General features: G+C 35.1%; 11 protein-coding genes and 3 pseudogenes across 14 annotated transcripts, besides 6 other annotated features; 8 read left to right on the forward strand and 6 right to left on the reverse strand.

The window, feature by feature from the left end:
* Window positions 1-3,086: part of a mobile genetic element that runs on past the window's edge.
* Window positions 928-2,003, reverse strand: TVAGG3_0734020 (protein of unknown function, DUF4106 family; the record flags this gene model as incomplete). The annotated part of the gene is made up of 1 exon (XM_051244640.1): window positions 928-2,003. A coding segment is annotated over one exon (1,076 nt), but the record flags the coding sequence as incomplete, so codon positions are not given.
* A 221-nt stretch (window positions 3,087-3,307) lies between the features above and the next one.
* TVAGG3_0734030 lies at window positions 3,308-5,441 on the reverse strand (annotated as a pseudogene). The gene has a single exon. A coding segment is annotated over exon 1 (2,134 nt).
* Window positions 5,442-5,941: 500 nt separating this feature from the next.
* TVAGG3_0734040 (uncharacterized protein) lies at window positions 5,942-6,505 on the reverse strand (the record flags this gene model as incomplete). The annotated part of the gene is made up of 1 exon (XM_001298923.1): window positions 5,942-6,505. The coding sequence occupies one exon, from the start codon at window positions 6,503-6,505 to the stop codon at window positions 5,942-5,944; it is 564 nt and encodes a 187-aa protein (XP_001298924.1).
* Window positions 6,506-7,805: 1,300 nt separating this feature from the next.
* Window positions 7,806-7,975: a mobile genetic element.
* Window positions 7,976-8,194: 219 nt separating this feature from the next.
* Window positions 8,195-8,217: a mobile genetic element.
* A 110-nt stretch (window positions 8,218-8,327) lies between these two features.
* Window positions 8,328-9,629: a mobile genetic element.
* On the forward strand, window positions 8,424-9,549 carry TVAGG3_0734080 (annotated as a pseudogene). The gene has a single exon. A coding segment is annotated over exon 1 (1,126 nt).
* Window positions 9,630-11,646: 2,017 nt separating the features above from the next.
* Window positions 11,647-11,859: a mobile genetic element.
* A 423-nt stretch (window positions 11,860-12,282) lies between these two features.
* Window positions 12,283-25,299: part of a mobile genetic element that runs on past the window's edge.
* TVAGG3_0734110 (protein of unknown function, DUF4106 family) lies at window positions 12,780-13,073 on the forward strand (the record flags this gene model as incomplete). The annotated part of the gene is made up of 1 exon (XM_051244641.1): window positions 12,780-13,073. A coding segment is annotated over one exon (294 nt), but the record flags the coding sequence as incomplete, so codon positions are not given.
* TVAGG3_0734120 (protein of unknown function, DUF4106 family) lies at window positions 13,356-14,601 on the forward strand (the record flags this gene model as incomplete). Its single annotated transcript, XM_051244642.1, has 1 exon — window positions 13,356-14,601. A coding segment is annotated over one exon (1,246 nt), but the record flags the coding sequence as incomplete, so codon positions are not given.
* TVAGG3_0734130 (protein of unknown function, DUF4106 family) lies at window positions 15,255-15,889 on the forward strand (the record flags this gene model as incomplete). Its single annotated transcript, XM_051244643.1, has 1 exon — window positions 15,255-15,889. A coding segment is annotated over one exon (635 nt), but the record flags the coding sequence as incomplete, so codon positions are not given.
* TVAGG3_0734140 (protein of unknown function, DUF4106 family) lies at window positions 18,195-18,731 on the forward strand (the record flags this gene model as incomplete). The annotated part of the gene is made up of 1 exon (XM_051244644.1): window positions 18,195-18,731. One exon carries the CDS (start codon window positions 18,195-18,197, stop codon window positions 18,729-18,731), a length of 537 nt encoding a protein of 178 aa, XP_051091231.1.
* TVAGG3_0734150 (uncharacterized protein) lies at window positions 18,979-19,767 on the forward strand (the record flags this gene model as incomplete). Its single annotated transcript, XM_051244645.1, has 1 exon — window positions 18,979-19,767. The coding sequence occupies one exon, from the start codon at window positions 18,979-18,981 to the stop codon at window positions 19,765-19,767; it is 789 nt and encodes a 262-aa protein (XP_051091232.1).
* On the forward strand, window positions 19,797-20,745 carry TVAGG3_0734160 (annotated as a pseudogene). Its single transcript has one exon. A coding segment is annotated over exon 1 (949 nt).
* On the forward strand, window positions 21,069-21,399 carry TVAGG3_0734170 (protein of unknown function, DUF4108 family; the record flags this gene model as incomplete). The annotated part of the gene is made up of 1 exon (XM_051244646.1): window positions 21,069-21,399. A coding segment is annotated over one exon (331 nt), but the record flags the coding sequence as incomplete, so codon positions are not given.
* On the reverse strand, window positions 21,504-21,728 carry TVAGG3_0734180 (uncharacterized protein; the record flags this gene model as incomplete). Its single annotated transcript, XM_051244647.1, has 1 exon — window positions 21,504-21,728. A coding segment is annotated over one exon (225 nt), but the record flags the coding sequence as incomplete, so codon positions are not given.
* On the reverse strand, window positions 23,595-24,340 carry TVAGG3_0734190 (KilA, N-terminal/APSES-type HTH, DNA-binding family; the record flags this gene model as incomplete). The annotated part of the gene is made up of 1 exon (XM_051244648.1): window positions 23,595-24,340. A coding segment is annotated over one exon (746 nt), but the record flags the coding sequence as incomplete, so codon positions are not given.
* Window positions 24,428-24,838, reverse strand: TVAGG3_0734200 (organellar and viral DNA polymerase type B; the record flags this gene model as incomplete). Its single annotated transcript, XM_051244649.1, has 1 exon — window positions 24,428-24,838. The coding sequence occupies one exon, from the start codon at window positions 24,836-24,838 to the stop codon at window positions 24,428-24,430; it is 411 nt and encodes a 136-aa protein (XP_051091236.1).

Raw genomic sequence — 25,299 nt, forward strand, 5'->3', positions numbered from 1 at the left:
AACTTCACATCTGCCACCGCCATTAAACCTTTTGAAACACTTACGCTTCTATTTTTCGGAAATGACATTTTACTTAGAATAAAAAGATGGACGTATTCGGATATCTTATTGAATTGAAGCAGAACAAGTTTATACTCACAAACAATACAAATACATTGACAGAATAGTTCTTTACACAAACAATGGAAAATGTTATAGAATAGCAATATTTGCTGAACCAAAATATTTTCATAAAGCAAAGAAAGTTGGTATAACTGAAATGGTGAAAGTTCTGAAGCAGACAAAAATATAACTTCAAAACTGACCGATATTACTAAAGGAAAGTTTATAATACAATATTATGTCAAAACTGGCGTACTGTCAATATTTGACGGAGAGAAGTCAGTTCAAGAACAACTTACTGACCTGCTGCCAAAATCTGCTCGATGGAAGCTGTCGTTATGCCAATCTGAGGAGCCCCAGCAGGTTTCATCGAACGAATCTTCAAAAGAGCATCTTCCGTGAAAAGTGCTATTGGTTTTGTAAACTTCTTTGCTTTCAATTCATCTGGACCGTCTCTGTCACCAGTATATTGTATTGAACTGTACCAACAGTTTGAAATACCACCCATAAAGTCTTCTGAGTCAGCAAATGGAATGCCAAGCCAAAAGTTTGAACGGTCTCCTTGTATATTGAGTTTTTTGACCTCCTGTATGAGTCCATACTTTCACATATGGCATAATAGAACTTTGCATTTCAGGGTTAATGGTTGTTGTGAAGTTGTTGTTAAAGTTCATAGCATCTAATGTCAAGTTGTATGACCTCATATCCTCAACTGTAGAATATTCTTCTCTTGGATAATATTTGCCATCTATGTTTATATGATATTTAATACCGGGGTTGTAGAAACAAGAATAGTCATTTATAGTTCGTCTGAACAGTACAAACATAGTATCTGCATGTTTATTGCAGTTTAAAGCAATATCTGTTCTTGCACCTTCGGCTCCTGGATTTTGGTTTCCAACTTCACCTGCAAAGTCTTTGACAGATATTTGGTGTATAGGGAACATAAGTGGAACTGCAATATATTTGGCAGCTAAAGCATTTGAAATATCTGGGTCCAACATATAGACTGCAAGTCTGCTTTCTATTCTCTTGCATTCAAATTTTTCGCATGTGAACTTAACTGGGTCCCAAGCATCTCCAGCAGCATTGAAATAATAGTTTACTTCAGTGTTGAGGTTTGAGAAACCAAAGTTTAAGTCAACTTTGTCTTTGCAAAATTCGGCGAATGACGTTTTATTTGTTCCCTTTACGTCTGTAAGAGTGAATGGGTCTTGTGTTGGTGCAATGACTAAGTTATTTTTGCTTGGAGTAAGTTCGATAGAAATTTTTCCTGCCCGGTTTGGCAAGTATCTTAAAAACCTGAAGATGAGGAAAGATGACAAAGGAACTCTAAGTTTCAGTTTTACTTTGGTTACTGCTGCTGCAGTTTGTCCAGAAAGGTCAACATAAACTCCTGGAACGTTAGGGTCAAGTCTTCTTATTTTCTCAATAGTTGCATACTGGTCTGTTTGTTCTCTAGCTTGTGGTTGTACTGAGTTTCTCAAAGCGAACCATTCATAGTTTGCCCATGTTACTGTTTGAACTAAGTCAGAGTTAGAATATATCTTATATCCCATGAAAACTTCTGGAGCATATTGGTATCCGACATAGAAAATTCCATTGCAACCTTTCTTGTCAGACAACTTGGAAGAAGGTTTTATTTCAATGTCTTGTTCCACGTATAAGAATGAGTTGTCAATAGAAATAATGTGAAACCTGTCGCAAGCAATATCTACTGTTGTTGAAGAACCTTCTCCAAACTCACCTACGTTTCCATAAGAAACAGCAGTTGTATATTCGTAAGTTCCAGGAACTATTTCTGACCTTCTAATGGCATTGTCGCATTCGTTATACCATTCGGAAACATTTCCGTTCATGGCATCCAAAACTGTTGGCGTTATATTCTGAGCGGCGTACATTTCATATGGGTAAAAATATAGAATAGTTGGATTTATATGTCATAATAGAACCCACTCGGACCAAGCTTTACTTTCTTCCTGACTGAGTTTTTTAACTGAATCTTTAACTCTTCTTTTTCCTTCATTGCCACTACTTTCACTAGATGAAGTTACTCTTCACTACTTTCACTTTGTTCTACTCTTCTCTTCTCTTGGTGTCGCTTTTGGTAACTTGCCCTCTGCTTCAAGTTGTTGCATCTTTGCCTCATGTTCACCTAGTATGTTGTAAATTCCCATGTCCTTTTTGCCTTTGGGCTCTGGTCGCCCATCTCAGGTAACCTATATCCTAGAAAGATTTTGTCATAGTTTGTATTTGAGTCTTCGCTTATTGTTTGCATGACTCTTTCCTGAGTTTCCGGTTCAAGCTCTTCAAACAGAGCTGTCCATATGGAATAAGCTCGTTTCCAAATATATGTTTTTGTAGCCATTCTGGTTTTCTTTCCATGTACCAATAATATCTTTTGTGAATGGGAAAGCTTTTACCATGTTTCAGTCTTGCGTCATTTATTTCTGTAGTTGGTTTTATTTTGTCAAGGAACATGTTTTTCAATACTAACATTTCATTTGGTACTGTCCATTTGAGTTTTCTTAAATATTCATCCATTCTCGGTTCATTGTCTGCAAAGTAAGTTTTTATGACATTTTGCAAACTTTCGTTTGCAAGGTCATGTACAATAGGTTCTCTTCCTTCTCTCTCCTAACTTTCTTTCTAAACTCTTCACCAAATATACCATCTCTATGGTTCTGTGTAGTTCTTTGAGATAAATGTTCTAGAACGTCAGGTGTTATATTTCCATCAGCCATGTTCATTTCATACTGGTCCAAAATATCTGCATGTTTCATATCTTTCAATGGCATTAAAGCCGCGCTGAAAATACCAGCTATATCTGGTTTACCATTCACTTCCATTGCGTCTACAACTTCTTGGAAGTGAGGTTGTAAGTTTATGAACCACCTATCCGGATTAGCTTTATGACCCCATCTCATTGTAGTTCCATAGTCTGCAGAAACAAAAGTAGGTTTGTTTCCATATTGGTTAGGTTCTGAATGAACTTTAAACAATGTTTCATTTCTATATGTTTTGTTGAAATTTAACCTTTTATTTTCACCGAGTTCAGCCAAAGATTGAACGTTATATGGTCGTAAGTAAAAAGGATTATTGTATTTGCGTACATTATCTTTCAGTACTTCCATTCTATGCTGAATATTTTCATCTGATGTTGGAGTCTTTTGTATGTCGGTGAACATTTTTCGATATTCTTCTACTATGTCAGCCGAATTTTTCTTAGATCTTGGAAAGATTCCATATTCTCCGCATACACTTGTTGAGGTCAAGATTTTTCGGCTGTTCCAAATCTTCATCTAGTTCTGTGAAGTTAGTTTCCAAAGGAGGGACTTGTTCGTTTCCTTCAGGCTCTTCTAGCTGTTGTTGCTGAACTATTTCTTCCATGTCTGGTTGTATCTGAACTTCTTCCTGTTGAGTTTCTTGTACCTCATCTGCTGGCATTTCATATATTCCGAGACCGTTTTTAACAAGTTCCCTATCTAAGTCATCCGGACTCATAAACCTTTCTTCTTTCGTTCCGTCTCTATTTTTTACGCGTTTCATGAAGAGAGTTGAATTATCATTTAGCTCTGACACCAAATATCTCGGAGTAAATTCATTCATGTCATTTGGATGATATGCTATTAAATCATATCCCTTAGCGAGCTTGTATTTTCCAGGTTTGAAATTATATCCCATTTGGTGCTGAGCCATAAAGCTAAATAGGTTCGGGTCAGTATTTCCTTCCTTGAACTTTCTAATAGCTTCTTTATATCTGTCACTAAAGTCAAGAGTATCTGGGTAACCATAATCTTCCTTTAGCATTTTTAAGAATTCTTGGTTTCCTTTTTCTCTACTTCTTTTATGTCCTTGCTCTGTTTGTGGTTGTTGTTGTGCAGGGTTTTGAACTGTTGGTTGCTGTGCTGGTTGTGGAGGTGGTTGTTGTGCTGGTTTTGGTTGTTGTGCTGGATTTTGAACTGTTGGTTGTTGTGCTGGATTTTGAACTGTTGGTTGCTGTGCTGGATTTTGAACTGTTGGTTTTGGTTGTTGTTGTGGTGCTGGATTTTGAACTGTTGGTTGTTGTGTTGGTTTTGGTGCATGCCTGTGTCTGTGTCCATGTGACGATGTAAATGTGTTAGGTAGTCCTGGTGCAGGTGCTTCTCTTGGAGGGTTTGGTGGTATATAAGTTCCACCAGCTGGCACATATGTTCCATCTGCAGCATAATGTCCTACCTGACTTTTCGTTTTTAAGAAAGCATTTACTAGGTCTGTTTTGGTCTGTTGTAACTCTTTTTCTTGACTTTCCACAACAGTTGCTCTAACGGCGTCATAGGCACTTTGAACTGCCTGTCTCGTTGCTGCATCTGTTATTTTCGTCATATTTTGTGCTACTTCTCTTAACTCTTTGTCGAAACCTTCAGACTTCAGTTTCTTTCCAGATGAGAAGTCGTTCACTAGTTTCACCTTACTATGAAGAGCTTCGAAGGCATTCTTAAAGTCAGCATTCATTAAAGCTTCATTTGAACTGTCTTCATCCGCTTGTATTTTTGTCCTTATTGACCCTATAAGTTGGGCTGCTTTAGCGTTGGCTTGGACATCTAACCAGTCATTATTAGCTTTTATATATTCTGCGCTTTTCATTGCCTTTTGCATGGCTGCGTCGTTATTTTTACTTTCTTGTGCTAAGTTTTCATACTGTACGGTTTGGTTTTGCAACTGTAAAAGTTTTTCTGCCTTTACATTTGCTTCAACTTCTTTTTTATACTCATCGCTATCCATATATGTCTTCAGGGCTTTTTGTTTTATCTCTTCATCTTTCAGTACTTTATATTGAGTAGTATGGTTTTTCAAATTTATAACATCTTGTTCCATTTTTGCTACTTCTGCTGCTTTTTCTGACACTTTTTTCGCATATTCCTCTGTACTTAGTTCTTTCAGTTGTTCTCTTTCTTCTTTTTCTCTACGTTTAACTCATTGAGTTTCTTTGTGTGTCTGTCATATTCTAGTTTCTTTTCGTTTTCACTTATTTGTTTCTGTATGTCTATGTTTGACTTTTTGACATCTGTTATTTGATTTTTGAGTGAACTCAAATTCATTTGACTTTGAGGGTTATAAGCTGTTCCGTCTGCAGCTCCACCATAGCCTGCCATTTTCGCTAAAAGTGCCGCTCTTAAACCTCCACTCTGTGCACCAATAACTCGGTTTAAAAGCATAGGGTTGCTTGACATTTGTTGCAACATAGTGGGGTCATTCATCATTTGTTGTTGCAACTGTTGTTGTGGTGTCAGTTTTACTATTGGATGTTTCAATGCTCCCTTCCTCTTACGTATATTCTTACGTAGCTTACGTGGCATTTTAAGTGAAGTAAAAAACGGTTTTTGACAGATGTTTATATGACACTATTTGTTCAGCACAAAAAACTACTCGGTCAAAGTGTTGTCAGTTTTGTAAAATAACCGTCTTATCTCATTCTATAATGGGAAAAAGGCTTCTCAAAGTATACTTCCTTGGAACGCCTGTAACTTTTCCTGTAGCGACGATAGACCCTTACTTGTCCGGACAAAGTTATACTATTTTGAGTGCTCTACAAAAAAGTCACCGGCTGGCTCGTCCTCAGAAATTTTTTATGGGCTAGAGGGCGCAACGCGCCTGGAAGCCCTCCGAATAAAAACTTCATTTATACTAAACATCTTCGGGGCTAGAGGGCGCAACGCGCCTGGAAGCCCTCCGAATAAAAACTTCATTTATACTAAACATCTTCGGGGCTAGAGGGCGCAACGCGCCTGGAAGCCCCACTACCTTTTTTTTGTTTATATGCTATTATTCATAGTATGAATAATTAATCAATGCAATCTCAATTTAATAGCATCAATAAATCAGATCCAAGGAATTTTGTGAATTCATCAAGATTTATTTCTTCTAACTTTTGGGACTGAATTTTTTGAACTTTCAATCTGGCATATTCATATACTTTGCAGAGCACACGCCCAATTTTCTTCTCTTGCTCTTTATCATTGAAAAAGCAATAATCTGCCGAAATAATTTCTAAAATATAACACCAGGACCATGCCAACTTCGAATCAAAATCATCGACTATGTAAACGTGTTTGTCACTTTGATAAGTGAGCACCTTCAAATGCTTGCAAATGATCAAGACTAATGCCTGTTTGAATGGCTTAATAAGTTCTGATTTCTTTGTGTAAGGGGTCTTGTCATAAAGCAACTGTTTATACTTATTTACAAGAGCTTCTCTGATGCAATATCTATATTCATCCTTTGAAATAAGATATTTATCATAGAATTGCTTTGCTATTGCGCATGGATCTTTGGAGCATATTAGAAAATGTGCTGCTACATCAACGGAAATCATAATTAACAGGTGATTTTCATCCTGCGTAATACTTTGATCAATGTTCATTATTAGAAATGATGTAAAAACGGAAATCTAGTTCAATTTGAATTTCTTAAGATTTATTTTTAAACGTTTTGAAAAATTGAATTTGTCTTAAAAATACAAGCAAATAATTCATGATATTTATTTGTCCTATATGAAATACAAGTTAAAACGAAATTCAAAAGATTCTCAAAAAATAAAAAACTTCCATGACTTCTGAAATATTAACTAATTATATTCACCAATTGACAAAAATTATGTTTCAAGAAGAAAATCTTCTATCAATATTTTCTATGAAAATTGAGATTCAAGTAAATATCAAAATGTTAAAATATTATTTCCCATTTTTATAAAAAAAACCTGACCGATGCATGGCTATCGTGCAAACCAGTGGTTATTGAAAGGAATTTGAGATTATATCCCAATTCTCAATATCTAATTACTGATTGGCAAATATTGACTAATATCTTATGAAATTAATAAATATAGCTTAATTTCGGATTTTATCCATGACATTGAAGTATGAGAATTGCTCATTTTGTTATTTTGGTTAAAATGATTTGGAATTATACTGTACAAGATATATTATAATCAATTTCGACCCTTAGATAAAAAGTACTCATAATTTTCTCAAAAATTAATGGAGTAACATCTTCCTCTTAATGACAGTAACAGCTATAAGGTCTATCATAGTTATTACTAATTACCTCCGGAATTTTCCAATTTTACATCAGATATCTTAATTATATGAATTATCATCAGTTTAGAAAAATGCAAGAATAAAATATACAGCACATGGTTTTGGAATTTATCTATGAAGGATTTATATATATTTATCATAAAGGTCTAACCAACATAGGCATTGAAAGTCTTTCTTTATAGCGATCACAATCGGATTTACCCATTTGATAAGCATTCACAAAATCTGATATTATCTATCATCTTTTAATTAGAAATTCTGATATTTGTAAACCGAATACATTAACAGATAATTATCAAAATAAGCCTGACCTTGATCTGTCCAATTATAGTGCTGCCCATCGATATTAGCAAGTGGCTCCGGTATCATATTTCCACTTGATCTTCCATGATGATCCTGAAAGCCAGAAGCACAATAATTATGCAGCCTAGCTGCTAGGATAGCGTAATTATTGTCATTGTGGGAATATAGTACTACTCCCTGAACCATTAAGGGTCAGGTGTGTAAATTTACTCGAATTTGGTAATTTTCATTACGATGTCTATCATAGGATGAGAGGCTTCATAATGAACGTCGCCTTAAAGTACTCTTACTACTCTTTCGAATATGACAAAGATCTTCTGTAGTTTCTCATCTGTTGAGAGGTATTGGAAGAACTATACTCTAGTGTAATGTAGCTGTTGTGATTGGCCTACAACGAGTGAGAGAACATGTCTGTAATTCGTTTATGTTGAAGTTATCTAGATATCTCTCAAATGAGGGATGAAATTCAGAAAACTTCAAAACAAGTTAATGCAGAAAAAAGTCCTCTGGATATGTGTCAGCCAGAGAACGAATAAAAATTTATTAAGCTAATTTAAGCTTGATACATGTCGACTGACTGCAAAAAACATTTAAACATAATAATGGAGCTGCAGAATCGAGCTCCATTCACTCAAAGCTTATGTAGTGGAGATACACCTCCTACTAAAAAAATAAATAAATAAATAAATATAAATTTTATTTTTCATTAAGGCTGCACTTACGCCCATCTGACTTTAATTTAAATTTTTGACAACTGGCGTGAAGCATCATTCAAAAATTTTCCATGCCATAGGGGCATAAGTTCTCATGAAATTCACCAAAGATGTTAAAGCGCCTATAGTATAGGGTGTCCAAAGGTGCGTTTAGCACAGCGCTCTATATGAGACTATTAAAGGAGATATATGCTGATTATAAATATATAATAAAAAATATGAATATATGTATATGATGAGTATGTTGTATTTTGGCGCCATGCCGGGATATAAAATGAATTTTGAGACAAGAGGCGGTTTCGCGGGAAATTTTGGAGGGATTTTTTTCATTTTTTTAATGAATCATAAAGAAAACATCCTCGCTCTTGCAAAAAAATGCAAAGACTGTAAAAAATCTACGAGACATTGGTAAAATGCTTCGGTATGGATGCTCCTAACTATTCCACTGTAACGTATCATGTTAGGATGTATCACTTCATGAACAAAAAGGCGCCCATCATAAAAATTGACAAAAAATCGCCGGATCAAAGAAAAATCAAAGCAATTCTTCAAGCGCTAGATGAAGACCCAAGAGCATCACTCAGAAGGATAGAGGAGATGACAAAGATACCACGTACAACAGTCAGTTATTATCTGCACAATTATTTGAACTACAAACTAGCGTATACACGTTGGGTTCCGCACAACTTTAATTCAGTTCAAAAAAAATCTAGAGTCCAATCTTCGAAAGAGCTCCTCTCTATATTGGGTGCGTATCAATCCAAGAAGTTTCGCTTTTTAGTAACAGGGGACGAGTCTTGGTTTCAATATGCAACAGAAGCCAAAACCATGTGGATCCCGAAGGATGAAAATCCGCAAACATTCCCGAAGAAAAAAATTGACACACCAATGATGATGTTGTCGGTTTTTTGGGGCGTGAATGGCATCATCGCAATTGATATTCTTCAACAACCTAATACGATGAATGCTCAGTATCTAATTGACAATGTTCTTACTCAAATTATCAATTCTGATGAGTTTGAGAAATCCAAACAACAAAAACAAAAGTTTGCAATTCATTTTGATAATTCAAGAGTTCACAAAAGTCATAAGGTAATGAATTACTTGGTGGAAACAATGTCAAAGTTGTTCCAAACCCAATTAATTCACCTGATATTGCACCCTCTGACTTTTATTTATTCGGCACGCTAAAAAAGAGAGCTGAAGGACGCGAATTCGCGAGTCCAGATGATCTTGAAAATTTTGTAAGAGAGCAATTTGAGCAATTTTCTCATGATGATTTAAAGCGTGTCTTTCAAGCCTGGATCGATCGCTGCGAACGCGTGATTGAATCCAATGGTGATTATATTTAAATAAACTTTATATATATGTAACTTGTTTATTTCTATTCGCAGTATTCAGGTTTGTGCTAAACACACCTTTGGACACCCTATATTCAGAATTAATAAATGTCTTCAAATTTCGATAATTCATCAATACATCAATAATGTAACAGTATAATTGATGAAATGCATCTTCGATGTACATGCTATATTGGATTTCCCTAGTGATACCATCAATAGGGGGCAAATTCTTAAAACCAAGAAGCGAGGCATTTGTCCTATTCTGAAGAAATTGCTTATCATCCCTATTTTTTAGCATAAATCGATGGATAAAATGGAAGCAATTCTTCATTATATCAAAAAGCCCATCATCGTCCCAATCAGGATAAATTGGTGGAGGTTCGGTGACTTCTATATCACTCTCTTCAATCTTGCTTAAAAGTTCATGAAGTGTCTCCTCATTTTTTGGCATGGGCTTATCCTGGAGTTTTGGCATTTGTGATGGGAGAGGTTGGGCATGCGATGACATCTCGATAGGCGCTGGTTTGGCAGGAGCTGGTTCATGATTCGCAAAAATTGAATTTTTATGGTGTTTTGTGAAAGTTGGCTTGATAGGCGCTGGTTTAGCAGGAGCTGGTTCATGAGTCAACATATTTTTCGCAGGATTTGGTTTATCCTGGCGCTTTCGCATTAGTGGTGGGAGAGATTGGTCGTGTGATGATGTCCCGAGAGGTGGCGTTTTGGAAGGACCTGTATTATGAGTGAACCGATTTTTCACAGGAGTTGGGATTGGTGACTGTTTGGCCTTTTTTGAAGAAGGAGGCGGTGGATTGGCGTCAATTGTATCATAAGGGAATTTTTCCTTAAAAACCGAGGCATTATTGCGTGCCTTGAGAATTTTCTGAAGTTTATTTATCGCACGAAATCCAAAATAAGATTTCTCAATTAGTGTGGATATTGTAGGAGGATGTTTACCTTTAGTATCCATACGTTGAAGAGCGTGATAAAAAAGCGTACCAGCTGTATATTGTACAATGACATTTCCCATGATGAAACTATATCCTATATCTTCGATAGTATGAAAACCATTAGAATCTGGTGGTAAAAAGTCAAAAATCTTGAAATCATGTTCTTTTCGCAACCATAACTCAACATCTTGTTTTGGTATGGCTTGATTATCAATAATAATTCCAAGATTTTCCATATAAGAATCAGATAAGTGAAAAATTCTGAAGATAATATCGATAATTGTAAAATCTGTAAGAGCACGCCTTTGGAGATGCATTTTGATAAATTCTAAATCAGGTTCATTTTCAATCAATTTATCTCGAGCCATAGAAAGGACATTAGGGAAAACCGCAACCACTTTTTTTAATCACGATTTAAATATATAAATCGCGATTTTTAGAAAAATCGCGACTTTTTTAAAATCGCGTTTTTTAATGAATTGCGATTTTATTGTGGTCGCGATTTTTCAAAAAAATCGCGATTTATATGGAAAATCGCGTTATTGGTTCAATCTAAAGATCATTATTTAAAAAGTGAACTAAAAAATATAAATATAAGAATAAAATAAAAATTGTAATAAGAATGTTATAAAAAGTTTTTTAGATTTGAGTTGCCGATAGGCTTGAGCAAATGTATTTTTATTGCTAAAGGTTTTTTTGTTAGATTTATGTAATATTTTTTTAGTTAAAGGTAAATTATGATTAATTAGTGCAGTAAAGTAAGACTTCAAGAATTTTGACCAGTAAAGTGGGATTGAGGTATTTGTTATCGAGATTGTTTGATTTTAGATCTCTGATTTCGGCAAGTATGCAGAAAAACCATATTGTGAGCAGTCTAAAATGGATAAACAGCCATTCTAGATTCAAAAAATCTTTGTGAATTGCTTTGTTATTAGGCAAAATCGCAACCGAATTTTTAAATCTCGATCGCAAAGAAAAATTTCGATTTTTTATAAAATCGCGAACTTCTGAAAAATTGCGAACAGAAAAAAATCGCGATTGTTTTTGAAATCGCGTTTTATTAGAAGTACGCGATTTTATAAAAAATCGAAATTAGATTAAAATATAGCGTCTAAAACCAAATTGCGAACAAGTTATGTATTGATTAAGAAAAATATATTTAAGATGAAGAATTGCTTGCTATGATGTACTGATTCATGATCAGTACATCATAGCAAGCAATTCTTTACATGAAGTTCGAAAACTTGGGTGCAATCAGATCTGATTGCACCCAAGTTTTCGAACTTTGTATAGGGAATTAAAGGGTGAGAGATATATAGTCTATCTATATATCTCTCACCCTTTAATTCCACCTCTGTAAGCGATAAAATTTTATCAAATATTTTATACTACGAGAAATTATGGCTTTGTTTCATAGACGTATTGAATTTACCGATTGTGTTAAAATGAGATCGCTTAATCTTTAAATTTATTAAGTTAATCAAATTTTTGATTAAACGCAACGATGTTTTGTGAAATCAAAACGATAAATATTCAATGCAAACGCACCTGAGCTATGTTCCTTTATTGCAGCCATTAAACATTTGTCTGGCTCACAATTTGAGAGCACTTCACCTAAATAATGCTATAATGAAAATTGAATTAATAAAAATTGTTTCTTCAAATAATCTTCACAAATATATTATCATTATGTGAATTTTTACTTATAAAATTAAATACATATTTAGTTTCTAGTATTTTTTTTTTCTATTGTCATTCAAAATATAGCTACAAAACGAAGAACCATAATTTTGATAAACACAAAAAAAAAAAAAAAAAAAAAAAAGGTAGTGGGGCCTCCAGGCACTTCGTGCCCTCTAGCCCCAAGGATGTTTAGTATACAATGAAGTATAAAATGAGGTTTTTTTTGGTGAAGGGGGCTTCCCAGGCACTTCGTGCCTTCTAGCCCTAAAAATTTTTGAAAGTCGTTGTCGTTGACTTTTCGGTAGAGGACTCAAAATAGTATAACTATGTCCGGACAAGTAAGGGTCTATCGTCGCTACAGAAAAGTTACGGGCGTTCCAAGGAAGTATACTTTGAGAGACTCTTTAGAAACTTTAGACGTTTTACATAACCATCCATGTTTTTACTTTACATCCGATAAAAGTGGTTTGGAAACTGTTATGAGATGGTTAGAGGACATACATGACTATGAGTTTAGATATGACAAGATAGAATATGAGAGAGGTCCTATAAACCGGAGAAAGTGTCATATAAACATCTGTCAAAAGCCGCTTTTTAACTTCACTTAAAATGCCACGTAAGATACGTAAGAATATACGTAAGAGGAAGAGAGCATTGAAAAATCCAATAGTAAGACTAACACCACAACAACAGTTGCAACAACAAATGCTGAATGACCCCACTATGTTGCAACAAATGTCAAGCAACCCTATGCTCTTAAACCGAGTTTTTGGTGCACAGAGTGGAGGTTTAAGAGCGGCACTTTTAGCGAAAATGGCAGGCTATGGTGGAGCTGCAGACGGAACAGCTTATAACCCTCAAAGTCAAATGAATTTGAGTTCACTCAAAAATCAAATATCAGATGTCAAAAAGTCAAACATAGACATACAGAGACAAATAGGTGAAAACGAAAAGAAACTAGAATACGACAGACACACAAAGAAACTCAATGAGTTAAACGTAGAGAAAAAGAAGAAAGAAGAACAACTGAAAGAACTAAGTACAGAGCAATATGCAAAAAAAGTGTCAGAAAAAGCAGCAGAAGTAGCAAAAATGGAACAAGATGTCATAAATTTGAAAAACCATACTACTCGATATAAAGTACTGAAAGATGAAGAGATAAAACAAAAAGCCCTGAAGACATATATGGATAGCGATGAGTATAAAAAAGAAGTTGAAGCAAATGTAAAGGCAGAAAAACTTTTACAGTTGCAAAACCAAACCGTACAGTATGAAAACTTAGCACAAGAAAGTAAAAATGACGACGCGGCTATGCAAAAGGCAATGAAAAGCGCAGAATATATAAAAGCTAACAATGACTGGTTAGATGCCCAAGCCAACGCTAAAGCAGCCCAGCTTATAGGGTCAATAAGGACAAAAATACAAGCGGATGAAGACAGTTCAAATGAAGCTTTAATGAATGCTGACTTTAAGAACGCCTTCGAAGCTCTTCATAGTAAGGTGAAACTAGTGAACGACTTCTCATCTGGAAAGAAACTGAAGTCTGAAGGTTTCGACAACGAGTTAAGAGAAGTAGCACAAAATATGACGAAAATAACAGATGCAGCAACGAGACAGGCAGTTCAAAGTGCCTATGACGCCGTTAGAGCAACTGTTGTGGAAAGTCAAGAAAAAGAGTTACAACAGACCAAAACAGACCTAGTAAATGCTTTCTTAAAAACGAAAAGTCAGGTAGGACACTATGCTGCAGATGGAACATATGTGCCAGCTGGTGGAACTTATATACCAGCTGGTGGAACTTATATACTAGCTAGTGGAACCTATATACCACCAAACCCTCCAAGAGAAGCACCTGCACCAGGACTACCTAAAACATTTACATCGTCACATGGACACAGACACAGGCATGCACCAAAACCAGCACAACAACCACCTCCACAACCAGCACAGCAACCAACAGTTCAAAACCCTGCACAACAACCAACAGTTCAAAACACTGCACAACAACCACCTCCACAACCAGCACAGCAACCAACAGTTCAAAATCCTGCACAACAACAACCACAAACAGAGCAAGGACATAAAAGAAGTAGAGAACAAGGAAACCAAGAATTCTTAAAAATGCTAAAGGAAGATTATGGTTACCCAGATACTCTTGACTTTAGTGACAGATATAAAGAAGCTATTAGAAAGTTCAAGGAAGGAAATACTGACCCGAACCTATTTAGCTTTATGGCTCAGCACCAAATGGGATATAATTTCAAACCTGGAAAATACAAGCTCGCTAAGGGATATGATTTAATAGCATATCATCCAAATGACATGAATGAATTTACTCCGAGATATTTGGTGTCAGAGCTAAATGACAATTCAACTCTCTTCATGAAACGCGTAAAAAATAGAGACGGAACGAAAGAAGAAAGGTTTATGAGTCCGGATGACTTAGATAGGGAACTTGTTAAAAACGGTCTCGGAATATATGAAATGCCAGCAGATGAGGTACAAGAAACTCAACAGGAAGAAGTTCAGATACAACCAGACATGGAAGAAATAGTTCAGCAACAACAGCTAGAAGAGCCTGAAGGAAACGAACAAGTCCCTCCTTTGGAAACTAACTTCACAGAACTAGATGAAGATTTGGAACAGCCGAAAAATCTTGACCCTCAACAAGAGTATGAGGTGAATATGGAATCTTTCCAAGAGTCTAAAAAAAATTCGGCTGACATAGTAGAAGAATATCGAAAAATTTTCACCGACATACAAAAGACTCCAACACCAGATGAAAATATTCAGCATAGAATGGAAGTACTGAAAGAAAATGTACGCAAATACAACAACCCTTTTTACTTACGACCATACAACGTTCAATCTTTGGATGAACTCGGTGAAAATAAAAGGTTAAATTTCAACAAAACATATAGAAATGAAACATTGTTTAAAGTTCATTCAGAACCTAACCAATATGGAAACAAACCTACTTTTGTTTCTGCAGACTATGGAACTACAATGAGATGGGGTCATAAAGCTAACCCGGATAGGTGGTTCATAAACTTACAACCACAATTCCAAGAAGTTGTAGACGCAATGGAAGTCAATGGTGAACCAGATATAGCTGGTATTTTCAGCGCGGCTTTAATGCCATTGAAAGATATGAAACATGCAGATATTTTGGACCAGTATGAAATGAACATGGCTGATGGAAATATAACACCTGACGTTCTAAAACATTTATCTCAAAGAACTACACAGAACCATAGAGATGGTATATTTGGTGAAGAGTTTAGAAAGAAAGTTAGGGAGAGAGAAGGAAGAGAACCTATTGTACATGACCTTGCAAACGAAAGTTTACAAAATGTCATAAAAACTTACTTTGCAGACAATGAACTGAGAAGGGATGAATATTTAAGAAAACTCAAATGGACAGTACCAAATGAAATGTTAGTATTGAAAAACATGTTCCTTGACAAAATAAAACCAACTACAGAAATAAATGACGCAAGACTGAAACATTGGGTAAAAGCTTTCCCATTCACAAAAGATATTGTTGGTAACATGGAAAGAAAACCAGAATGGCTACAAAAACATATATTTGGAAACGAGCTTATTCCATATGGACAAGCTCTGTTTGAAGAGCTTGAACCGGAAACTCAGGAAAGAGTCATGCAAACAATACGCGAAGACTCAAATACAAACTATGACAAACTCTTTCTAGGATATAGGTTACCTGAGATGGGCGACCAGAGCCCAAAGGCAAAAAGGACATGGGAAATTTACAACATACTAGGTGAACATGAGGCAAAGATGCAACAACTTGAAGCAGAGGGCAAGTTACCAAACGCGACACCAAAGAAGAAGAGAAGAGTAGAACAAAGTGAAAATAGTGAAGAAGTAACTTCATCTAGTGAAAGTAGTGGCAATGAAGGAAAAAGAAGAGTTAAAGATTCAGTTAAAAACTCAGTCAGGAAGAAAGTAAAGCTTGGTCCGAGTGGGTTCTATTATGACATATAAATCCAACTATTCTATATTTTTACCCATATGAAATGTACGCCGCTCAGAATATAACGCCAACAGTTTTGGATGCCATGAACGGAAATGTTTCCGAATGGTATAACGAATGCGACAATGCCATTAGAAGGTCAGAAATAGTTCCTGGAACTTACGAATATACAACTGCTGTTTCTTATGGAAACGTAGGTGAGTTTGGAGAAGGTTCTTCAACAACAGTAGATATTGCTTGCGACAGGTTTCATATTATTTCTATTGACAACTCATTCTTATACGTGGAACAAGACATTGAAATAAAACCTTCTTCCAAGTTGTCTGACAAGAAAGGTTGCAATGGAATTTTCTATGTCGGATACCAATATGCTCCAGAAGTTTTCATGGGATATAAGATATATTCTAACTCTGACTTAGTTCAAACAGTAACATGGGCAAACTATGAATGGTTCGCTTTGAGAAACTCAGTACAACCACAAGCTAGAGAACAAACAGACCAGTATGCAACCATTGAGAAAATAAGAAGACTTGACCCTAACGTTCCAGGAGTTTATGTTAACCTTTCTGGACAAACTGCAGCAGCAGTAACCAAAGTAAAACTGAAACTTAGAGTTCCTTTGTCATCTTTCCTCATCTTCAGGTTTTTAAGATACTTGCCAAACTGGGCAGGAAAAATTTCTATTGAACTTACTCCAAGCAAAAATAACTTAGTCATTGCACCAACACAAGACCCATTCACTCTTACAGAAGTAGTGGGAACAAATAAAACGTCATTCGCCGACTTTTGCAAAGACAAAGTTGACTTAGACTTTGGTTTCTCAAACCTCAACACTGAAGTAAACTATTATTTCAATGCTGCTGGAGATGCTTGGGACCCAGTTAAGTTTACATGCGAAAAGTTTGAATGCAAGAGAATAGAAAGCAGACTTGCAGTCTATATGTTGGACCCAGATATTTCAAATGCTTTAGCTGCCAAATATATTGCAGTTCCACTTATGTTCCCTATACACCAAATATCTGTCAAAGACTTTGCAGGTGAAGTTGGAAACCAAAGTGCTGACCCAGGTGCAAGAACAGATATTGCTTTAACAACTGCAATGAAACATGCAGATACTATGTTTGTACTGTTCAGACGAACTATAAATGACTATTCTTGTTTCTACAACCCCGGTATTAAATATCATATAAACATAGATGGCAAATATTATCCAAGAGAAGAATATTCTACAGTTGAGGATATGAGGTCATACAACTTGACATTAGATGCTATGAACTTTAACAACAACTTCACAACAACCATTAACCCTGAAATGCAAAGTTCTATTATGCCATATGTGAAAGTATGGACTCATACAGGAGGTCAAAAAACTCAATATACAAATAGAGACCGTTCAAACTTTTGGCTTGGCATTCCATTTGCTGACTCAGAAGACTTTATGGGTGGTATTTCAACTGTTGGTACTGTACAAATACAATATACTGGTGACAGAGACGGTCCAGATGAATTGAAAGCAAAGAAGTTTACAAAACCAATAGCACTTTTCACGGAAGATGCTCTTTTGAAGATTCGTTCGATGAAACCTGCTGGGGCTCCTCAGATTGGCATAACGACAGCTTCCATCGAGCAGATTTTGGCAGCAGGTCAGTAAGTTGTTCTTGAACTGACTTCTCTCCGTCAAATATTGACAGTACGCCAGTTTTGACATAATATTGTATTATAAACTTACCTTTAGAAATATCTGTAAGTTTTGAAGTTATATTTTTGTCTGCTTCAAGAACTTTCACCATTTCAGTTATACCAACTTTCTTTGCTTTATGAAAATATTTTGGTTCAGCAAATATTGCTATTCTATAACATTTTCCATTGTTTGTGTAAAGAACTATTCTGTCAATGTATTTGTACTGTTTGTGTGTGTAAACTTTGTTTTGCTTCAATTCGAAGAGATACTCAAATACGTCCATCTTTTTATTCTAAGTAAAATGTCATTTCCGAAAAATAGAAGCGTAAGTGTTTCAAAAGGTTTAATGGCGGTGGCAGATGTGAAGTTAAATTCACCAACTCAAACAAACAGTCAAAGTGTTGTTGTCAATGTCAAAGACAGAGATGTTGAAGTGGGGAAACCATACGAAGACGAAGATGGTATAACAATAGTTCCTGTAAAAGAACAACCAACATACCCTGAAGTTAGCAGAGACTTAAGTTCTGTTGCAGATATTCGAAATGACTACCAACAACTTAAAGACAAACTTAAAACTCAGGAGAAGATTTGTCAAGCTTTAGGTATAATGTTAAACTTGGTCGAACACAACCCTGTAAAAGTGAACTCATATGTCATTGCACCTCATGAAGTTTTGAAAGAACTATTGAAACTTTTGACAGAGGCAGACGATATAAACATCAAAGAAATAGAACCCGACGTTAGTTGCTGTGGTGTTTCATATAATGTCATTGACAAGATATACGTTATGAAAGGAGGTGAAACGTTGAACTTAAAATATAGTTTCCCAGACGTTATAAAAATATTTGACGACCACAACATTTCATTAAAGTTTATTTGCTAAGTAAAAATGTCAAAACTTCTTGAAAGATGTTTGAAGAAAAATAATATAGACTTTATTTCATGTAAAGGACTTTACACACTTTTGAACGATATGAAAGACCCTGTTTTGTTTGTTCGTGTAGACAAAGGAAAGTTCTATGTCTTTACAAAATATTTGAACTTCTTAGACAGAGAACTTCAAGAAACGCCATGTGAAAGTTTAGATGAAGTTCTTCTCCACTTTCAGAAAAACTTTTAAATATATGTAAATGGCAGAAGACATAGTGGTTTATACTATTACGACTAAAAACCCTGAGTCATATAATTCTATAACAACAAACTTACAAAGTCCTCAAGGACGATATTGTAAACTAACCTTAAACACAATGACGACTAAAGCCTGTTTTGCTCTTTTGACACCAGAAGACTTTGTTGTTGTGAATGGTAAAAAATACTTCTTTGAAGATACTTACTCAGATATACCACCAACAGGTTTTGTTGACTTATTTAATACTTTAAGGACGGATGTAACATGTGCTGCAACTAGAGCAGGTTTCATTATGTTTGGATGTCCGACTGAGTTTACTATAAACGATATGAGCTATAATACAAAACTTATATCTGGTTTTTACTACCAACAGTTTCCTATAACAGGAAAAGGTGTCATACAAGGTCTATCTGTTCCATTGACTTTAAGTACACCTATTTTATATATTGTTTCAAACTTAGGTTCAAAGTGTTATTCGAATGTCGACAGAAACTACTATGACCAAAAGATACTCATGCGTATAAACAACACATTCTCTGCTGGTTTGCCTATTGTTCATTCGAATGCAGAGTTTTCAGCTTTAGTAAACTCAAACACTTTAGCAAACATAAACTTAACCTTAGTCGACGCAAACTTTGTTCCTGTAAAACTTTTATGTCCTATGTATTTGTCAATGACGGCAGAAAGTTTCGAATTGGAAGATGCAACTGGTGAAAGTATTGTATTACAAGAACAACTTCAACAACAAATAGCTCAAGAACAACAAATGCAACAACAAAGTCAAGAATAAAAAAAATATTTTTTTTTATTTTTATAAAAATGTACAGAATAGATGTTTCAGATTTTTATGACTTCCAAGCCTTCAGAAATATGTGTCCATTTAGAGACTATAACAAAGCAGTCGAGAATTTGAAACGTTTAGTCATTTATGTCGACTCTGCCCAGAATGTTATGTCATGAAAGAATGGGATGTTGTCTTTAACAAACCAAGAGCAACAATAGTTTCAGAACAAGAATGTAGACAGAAACTTAAGAAAATAAAAGTCGTACAAGTTGGCATGAAGATGTTAGATGCTTGGGATATCTTATTGTCAAAGTTAGAAGATTTTTCAGTTCGTGGTATAAAGTTTTATACACCTTCTCCAAACTTCTATTCTATCTTCACTGGATATAAATATGAACAAGTAGAATGGAAAGAAAATGTTATAGAAGCTTGGTTAGACCATGTCAAAGAAATTATATGCAATGGAAACGAAAGAGTCTATGAGTATATCTTATGTTGGTTTGCAAACATCTTACAACATCCAAGTGCTAAAAATGAAACTGCTCTCATTATAATTGGAAAACAAGGAACTGGTAAGAACACTTTCTTTACAGATATCTTATGCAAACTGTTAGAAGGCTATTCGAATCCGAATATGACAAACTTAGAAAACATCTGTGGCAAGTTTAACTCCTCAATAGAGAATATGAAACTTATAGTATGTAACGAACTTCAAAGTATAGATACAACAAAAGTTTTGAACTCAGATGCTTTGAAGAGTCTTATAACAGACAAAGTTGGAGTTGTTGAAAGAAAATATAAAGACCAAAGAGTTTGTGAAAATGTTGCAAACTTCGTCATGGTTTCAAACAACGCTGTTCCGATGAAGTTAGAAAGTTCTGACAGAAGATATGTAGTTGTCAGAACGTCAGATTCTCATATGCAAGATACAGAATATTTTGACGACTTAGCAGAAACTTTGACATCTGACTTTTACAACCACTTGTTCTCATATTTCATGACATTAGATATTTCTAAGTTCAATCCAAGACAAATTCCACATACCGAAGAGAGACAAACATTGTTAGAAGCAAACAAGAGTGTATATGAACTGTTCATAGATGAAACTGACTTTGAGTGTTTAGATGAAAGGTCATTGTACGATTCGTATAAACAGTATTGTCAAGAGTATGGTTATATGACAGCGTCTAAACGAACATTCTTGGCAAATGTCAAAAGTCTTTTAGACGTACAGAATGGTGTATATACAAAGAAAAATTTTTCTGAGTAAATTTTAAAAAAAAATATTTTTTTATCCGATAGAAAAGATGACGAAATTCATCTCAGTAAACAAGTACATGTCAGGACTTAAAGAAGAACTAGACCCATTCACATATTTGAATGTTTACTTCTACCATTTTGAAAAGTCTACATTTGACAAAGTTTGGAACATCGAACCGGTTAAGTTTGCTATTGTGACTAAAAATGGTGCGAAATTTGAAGACTTAGACATAGAAGGTTTGTTAACAGTCAAAGAAAGTTTTGACAGAAGGTTCTCAAACCTTAAAGAAGGCAAAGCATACAAACTTGTTATACCTTATGAACCAAAGAAAGCAGACGACTATGAATATTATGAGTCTAAGATAGTTGAAGTTCAAGGTAAATTGGTAAAAAGATTTTAGAGTCTAAGCCGGTGTTTGCTCCTAAAGAGGAAGAGAACATTGACATTGACCCAGAAATGTTCTAAAAATAAAATTTTATTTTTACATGTCAAATTTCTTTTTCTCTGGCTCTGGTTCTTTCTTCTCTTCTTCTACTTTCTTTTCTTTCTTTTCTCTCTTCTTCTTTTCTGGTGGAGTTATGTCAAACTTCTCAGAACCATATTTTTGTAAAAGTTCTTTGTCCTTTAATAGCTCTTCTATTCTGTTTTCTATTTCATCTTCAAGAACAGCGCATGTGTCTTCTTTGCATTCTAAGAAGTTTTGTTGGACTTCATCTCTCCAAGAGGCGTCATCTCTGTCAACAAGTCTGTCATTGACAAATTTTAAGACTGCTCTGCTTAATGTTTTATGGTTCTTGTCATATTCCCAGAAACAGAACTTTAGAACAAATTCACCTTTCTTGTTTACACTATGTAAGATTTTATGGTCGACAGATGTTTTGCTGTCGAAAAGCTTGTCTCGAATATAGATAGCGAAATCGCTAGACATTTTCTAAAAGATAAAAGTTTTAATTTTTCTAAAAATATGTTAGAAAAAAAGTTTGCTGACATTGACAAAAAATTTGAGAATGTTTTAAATAAGAACAAGAGGAAGTTGGAAAATGCTCAGATAAAACCCATACATGACAAGTTCTTATTTGCTCAGAATGGTATAACAGGTCTAATTGCACCACCTGGGTCGGGTAAGACTTTCACTTATCTTAAAATGGCTGCACAACAACAAGAACTAGATGAGAAGAACCCATTCTATGAGTTAGTAGTCATTTGTAGTACTTCGGGTCAATTTGACCAAACCGTCAATTCGTTCAAAGATATTAAAAAAGTCTAAGTTAGTATGTATAAAAGACTCTGAGTTGTTAGATTGGATAAAGAAGTACCAAAGAAGAGTTTTGAAGTACAATGCTATAAATGAGTATATAAATTCTAAGTTTAAAGACCCAAATGAGGAAATGCAGAGAATATTAGAGAAGAAACACTTCAGAAACAAACAGAAAGAGATAGAATACATTTCGAAGAAATTGCAATCTTACGATTGGAAAACGTACCCTCATAGATGTCTTCTTATCTTAGATGACTTTGCTTCTCATCCTTTGTTAAAGAATAGAGAACAAGACATGTGTCGAATTCTTAAGAAGCTCAGACACTTTAACATCTCTGTTGTCATTTGTGTACAGACAGCCAAGAGTTTAAGTAAGGATGTAAAGAGAATACTTACTGATATTATACTTTTCCCCGGATTGTCCGAAGACGATTTCATGGAACTTATGAAAGAGTCCATGGCAGGTAAGTTTGACAGACATGAACTATGGGAGAAGTACAAAGTCATACAAGACCCTCATACTTCTTTCAGAATTCATATCTACGCGAACAAAGTTCAAATTGTAAAAAGTCAAGCGTAAAAAATGTAAGTGTTGAGTCTTAGTCTGTTGTGGTTCTGCAGCTTTCGGTTCTTCTGGCTTTGGAATGGACTCGGTTGGTGGTACGTCGGACATTCGTTTGTGTCCTGTCGGAAGGAAGAGTTCTTCCTGTTGGAAGGAAAATTTTTTCCTGTCGGAAGGAAGAGTTCTTCCAGTTGGAAGGAAAATTTTTTCCTGTCGGAAGGAAGAGTTCTTCCTGTTGGAAGGAAAATTTTTTCCTGTCGGAAGGAAAATTTTTTCCTGTCGGAAGGAAAAATTTTTCCTGAAGGTCGGCCAAAAAGTTCTCAATTTTCGAAAATTTGAATGGTTTACGGACGGACAACTGGAAAAATTTTTCCTGTTGGAAGGAAAATTTTTTCCTGTTGGAAGGAAAATTTTTTCCTGTCGGAAGGAAGAGTTTTTCCTGTTGGAAGGAAAATTTTTTCCTGTCGGAAGGAAGAGTTTTTCCTGTCGGAAGGAAGAACTTGGAATGCCAGAAGGAAAATTTTTTCCTGTCGGAAGGAAAATTTTTTCCTGTCGGAAGGAAGGACTCGGAATGCCAGAAGGACTCGGACAAGACAATTTACCTTATAGAGCTACCTGAGCCATCTTTGGTGTCAAGCTTGAAAAATAAATGGTTCATCTACTCTGCTTGTTTGAAGTTGTCAAAATACTCTGTTATTTTTTCTTTCAGTAGCGGTAAATCTTCTTTGAATGTAAGTATTGTACAACCTTTCATATCATAGTGTGTTTGAGGTAACGTATCTTGAACTATCTGTTTAACATCTTCATTCGGTGTCATTGAAATCGGTAAGTTTTCGCGATAGAACCAATTTCTGTTAGATTTGTAAATCTTAGCAAGGTCGTAAAAGCTTTTGTTGTTTCTTCTGACTAAATGCAACATAACCATATCTCTGTCTTCTTCATTTTCCATCTCTTCAGTATAAATCATATACTTATAGTTCTTTTCCTTACCTTTTGGTACCGAACGTGGTATTCTTTTCTGTATGTTTTTGTCTTTTGCTTCAAGCTTGTTCTCTAGCTCTTCACGTTCTTGTCTATGAATTTCGTCAAGAAGTCTGTAAATATACCAAGCATAACGAGGCGAAGCCCACATTGCAACAGCATTTACAAGAAGTCTATGTACATACCAGCCTCTCAAACCATTTGGCAATTTTTCACGATTTTCATAGAGTTTTGGCGACTGGGGTTTTTCTCCCACTCGCTGTTCTTCACTGTTTTCAGAAAAAAGTCTGTCTCGCTGTGCTTCATTTAATAGTTCAATAGTGCTTTGGTTCCTAAACCAGTCTTTAGGAAGCTTAGTATCTGGTGCAAAACATGCTGTCAAAATACTTTGCATTTGGTACATGTCATCTTTGACCGAACGAATGAGACGGAGTTGTTTGTTATACTGAACCCACTCGTATTCTTCACTTATGGCTTCATGAACGATAGCAGTTGTTGTGTTCTCTGTTGTTGACATTACTGTCTTTACATACAAAATAAAAAAATAAAAAAAATAAAATTAGCGTTATTTTCTATCTTGTATAAAAGACCAAAAATAAACGCTTTACATGTATTTTTCAGCAACTTCGTCAAATAATTTTATAGCTTTAGCTATCTCATCTACTTCAAACGTTTCTTTACCTTTCATGGGAGCACCATACATTTTCTCAAACTTTTCAAGTAGTTCTGTTTCTGCAGCTCTCATATCGTTAACAAACGCAACCTTAACTCTATTGACTGTAGAGTCATATCTTTGAGTTATATTAAATGTTCTTCCTATCTTATATCTCTTTGTATTGAAGTCCTTCGGTTTCTGAACGATGTAAAGTAAGCCTTCACTGCAACGTTCCGTATCGAATGAACCATATGTTATGAAATTATATCCAACAACTGGGTCAATCCAGAACAAAACTATTGGTATAAGACTTTTGTCGATGAGATATGTTCTTGTTCCATAGAATCTTACCGATATCATAAGCTCAGGATTTTTTGTCAAAATTTTCTGAGTAGAAGCATTTCTAACCCAGTCGTGGGATGTTTTCTTTTCAGATAGTGTTAAAATGTCTGACAAAGAATATTTGTTGTATTTCTTTGAGTATCTTACGTTTAAATCACCAATTCTAACCACTTTGGTCTCATTGTCTATCTTTTTAACTGTTTCAAACTCAATGTTTGTCATTTCCTGTTCTTACATACAAAATAAAAAAAATATTTTAAAAAAACTAGCGTTATTTTATTTTGTATAAAAGATACAGTTATATCATGAAATTTGGTCATTTTTTCATGATTTTCATGTGTTTTAGGCGACCAGGGTTTTTCACCTACTCGCAATTTTTTACGATTTTCATAAGCGTTTTACATGGTAAACGTCATTTTTTTGACGAAGTGTCAAAGTTCACTTCGTAAAAAAACAGTTATTTCATGAGTTTTAGGCGA

This window comes from Trichomonas vaginalis, chromosome III (genome assembly GCF_026262505.1).
Source record: "Trichomonas vaginalis G3 chromosome III, whole genome shotgun sequence".
Classification (NCBI taxonomy): domain Eukaryota; phylum Parabasalia; order Trichomonadida; family Trichomonadidae; genus Trichomonas; species Trichomonas vaginalis.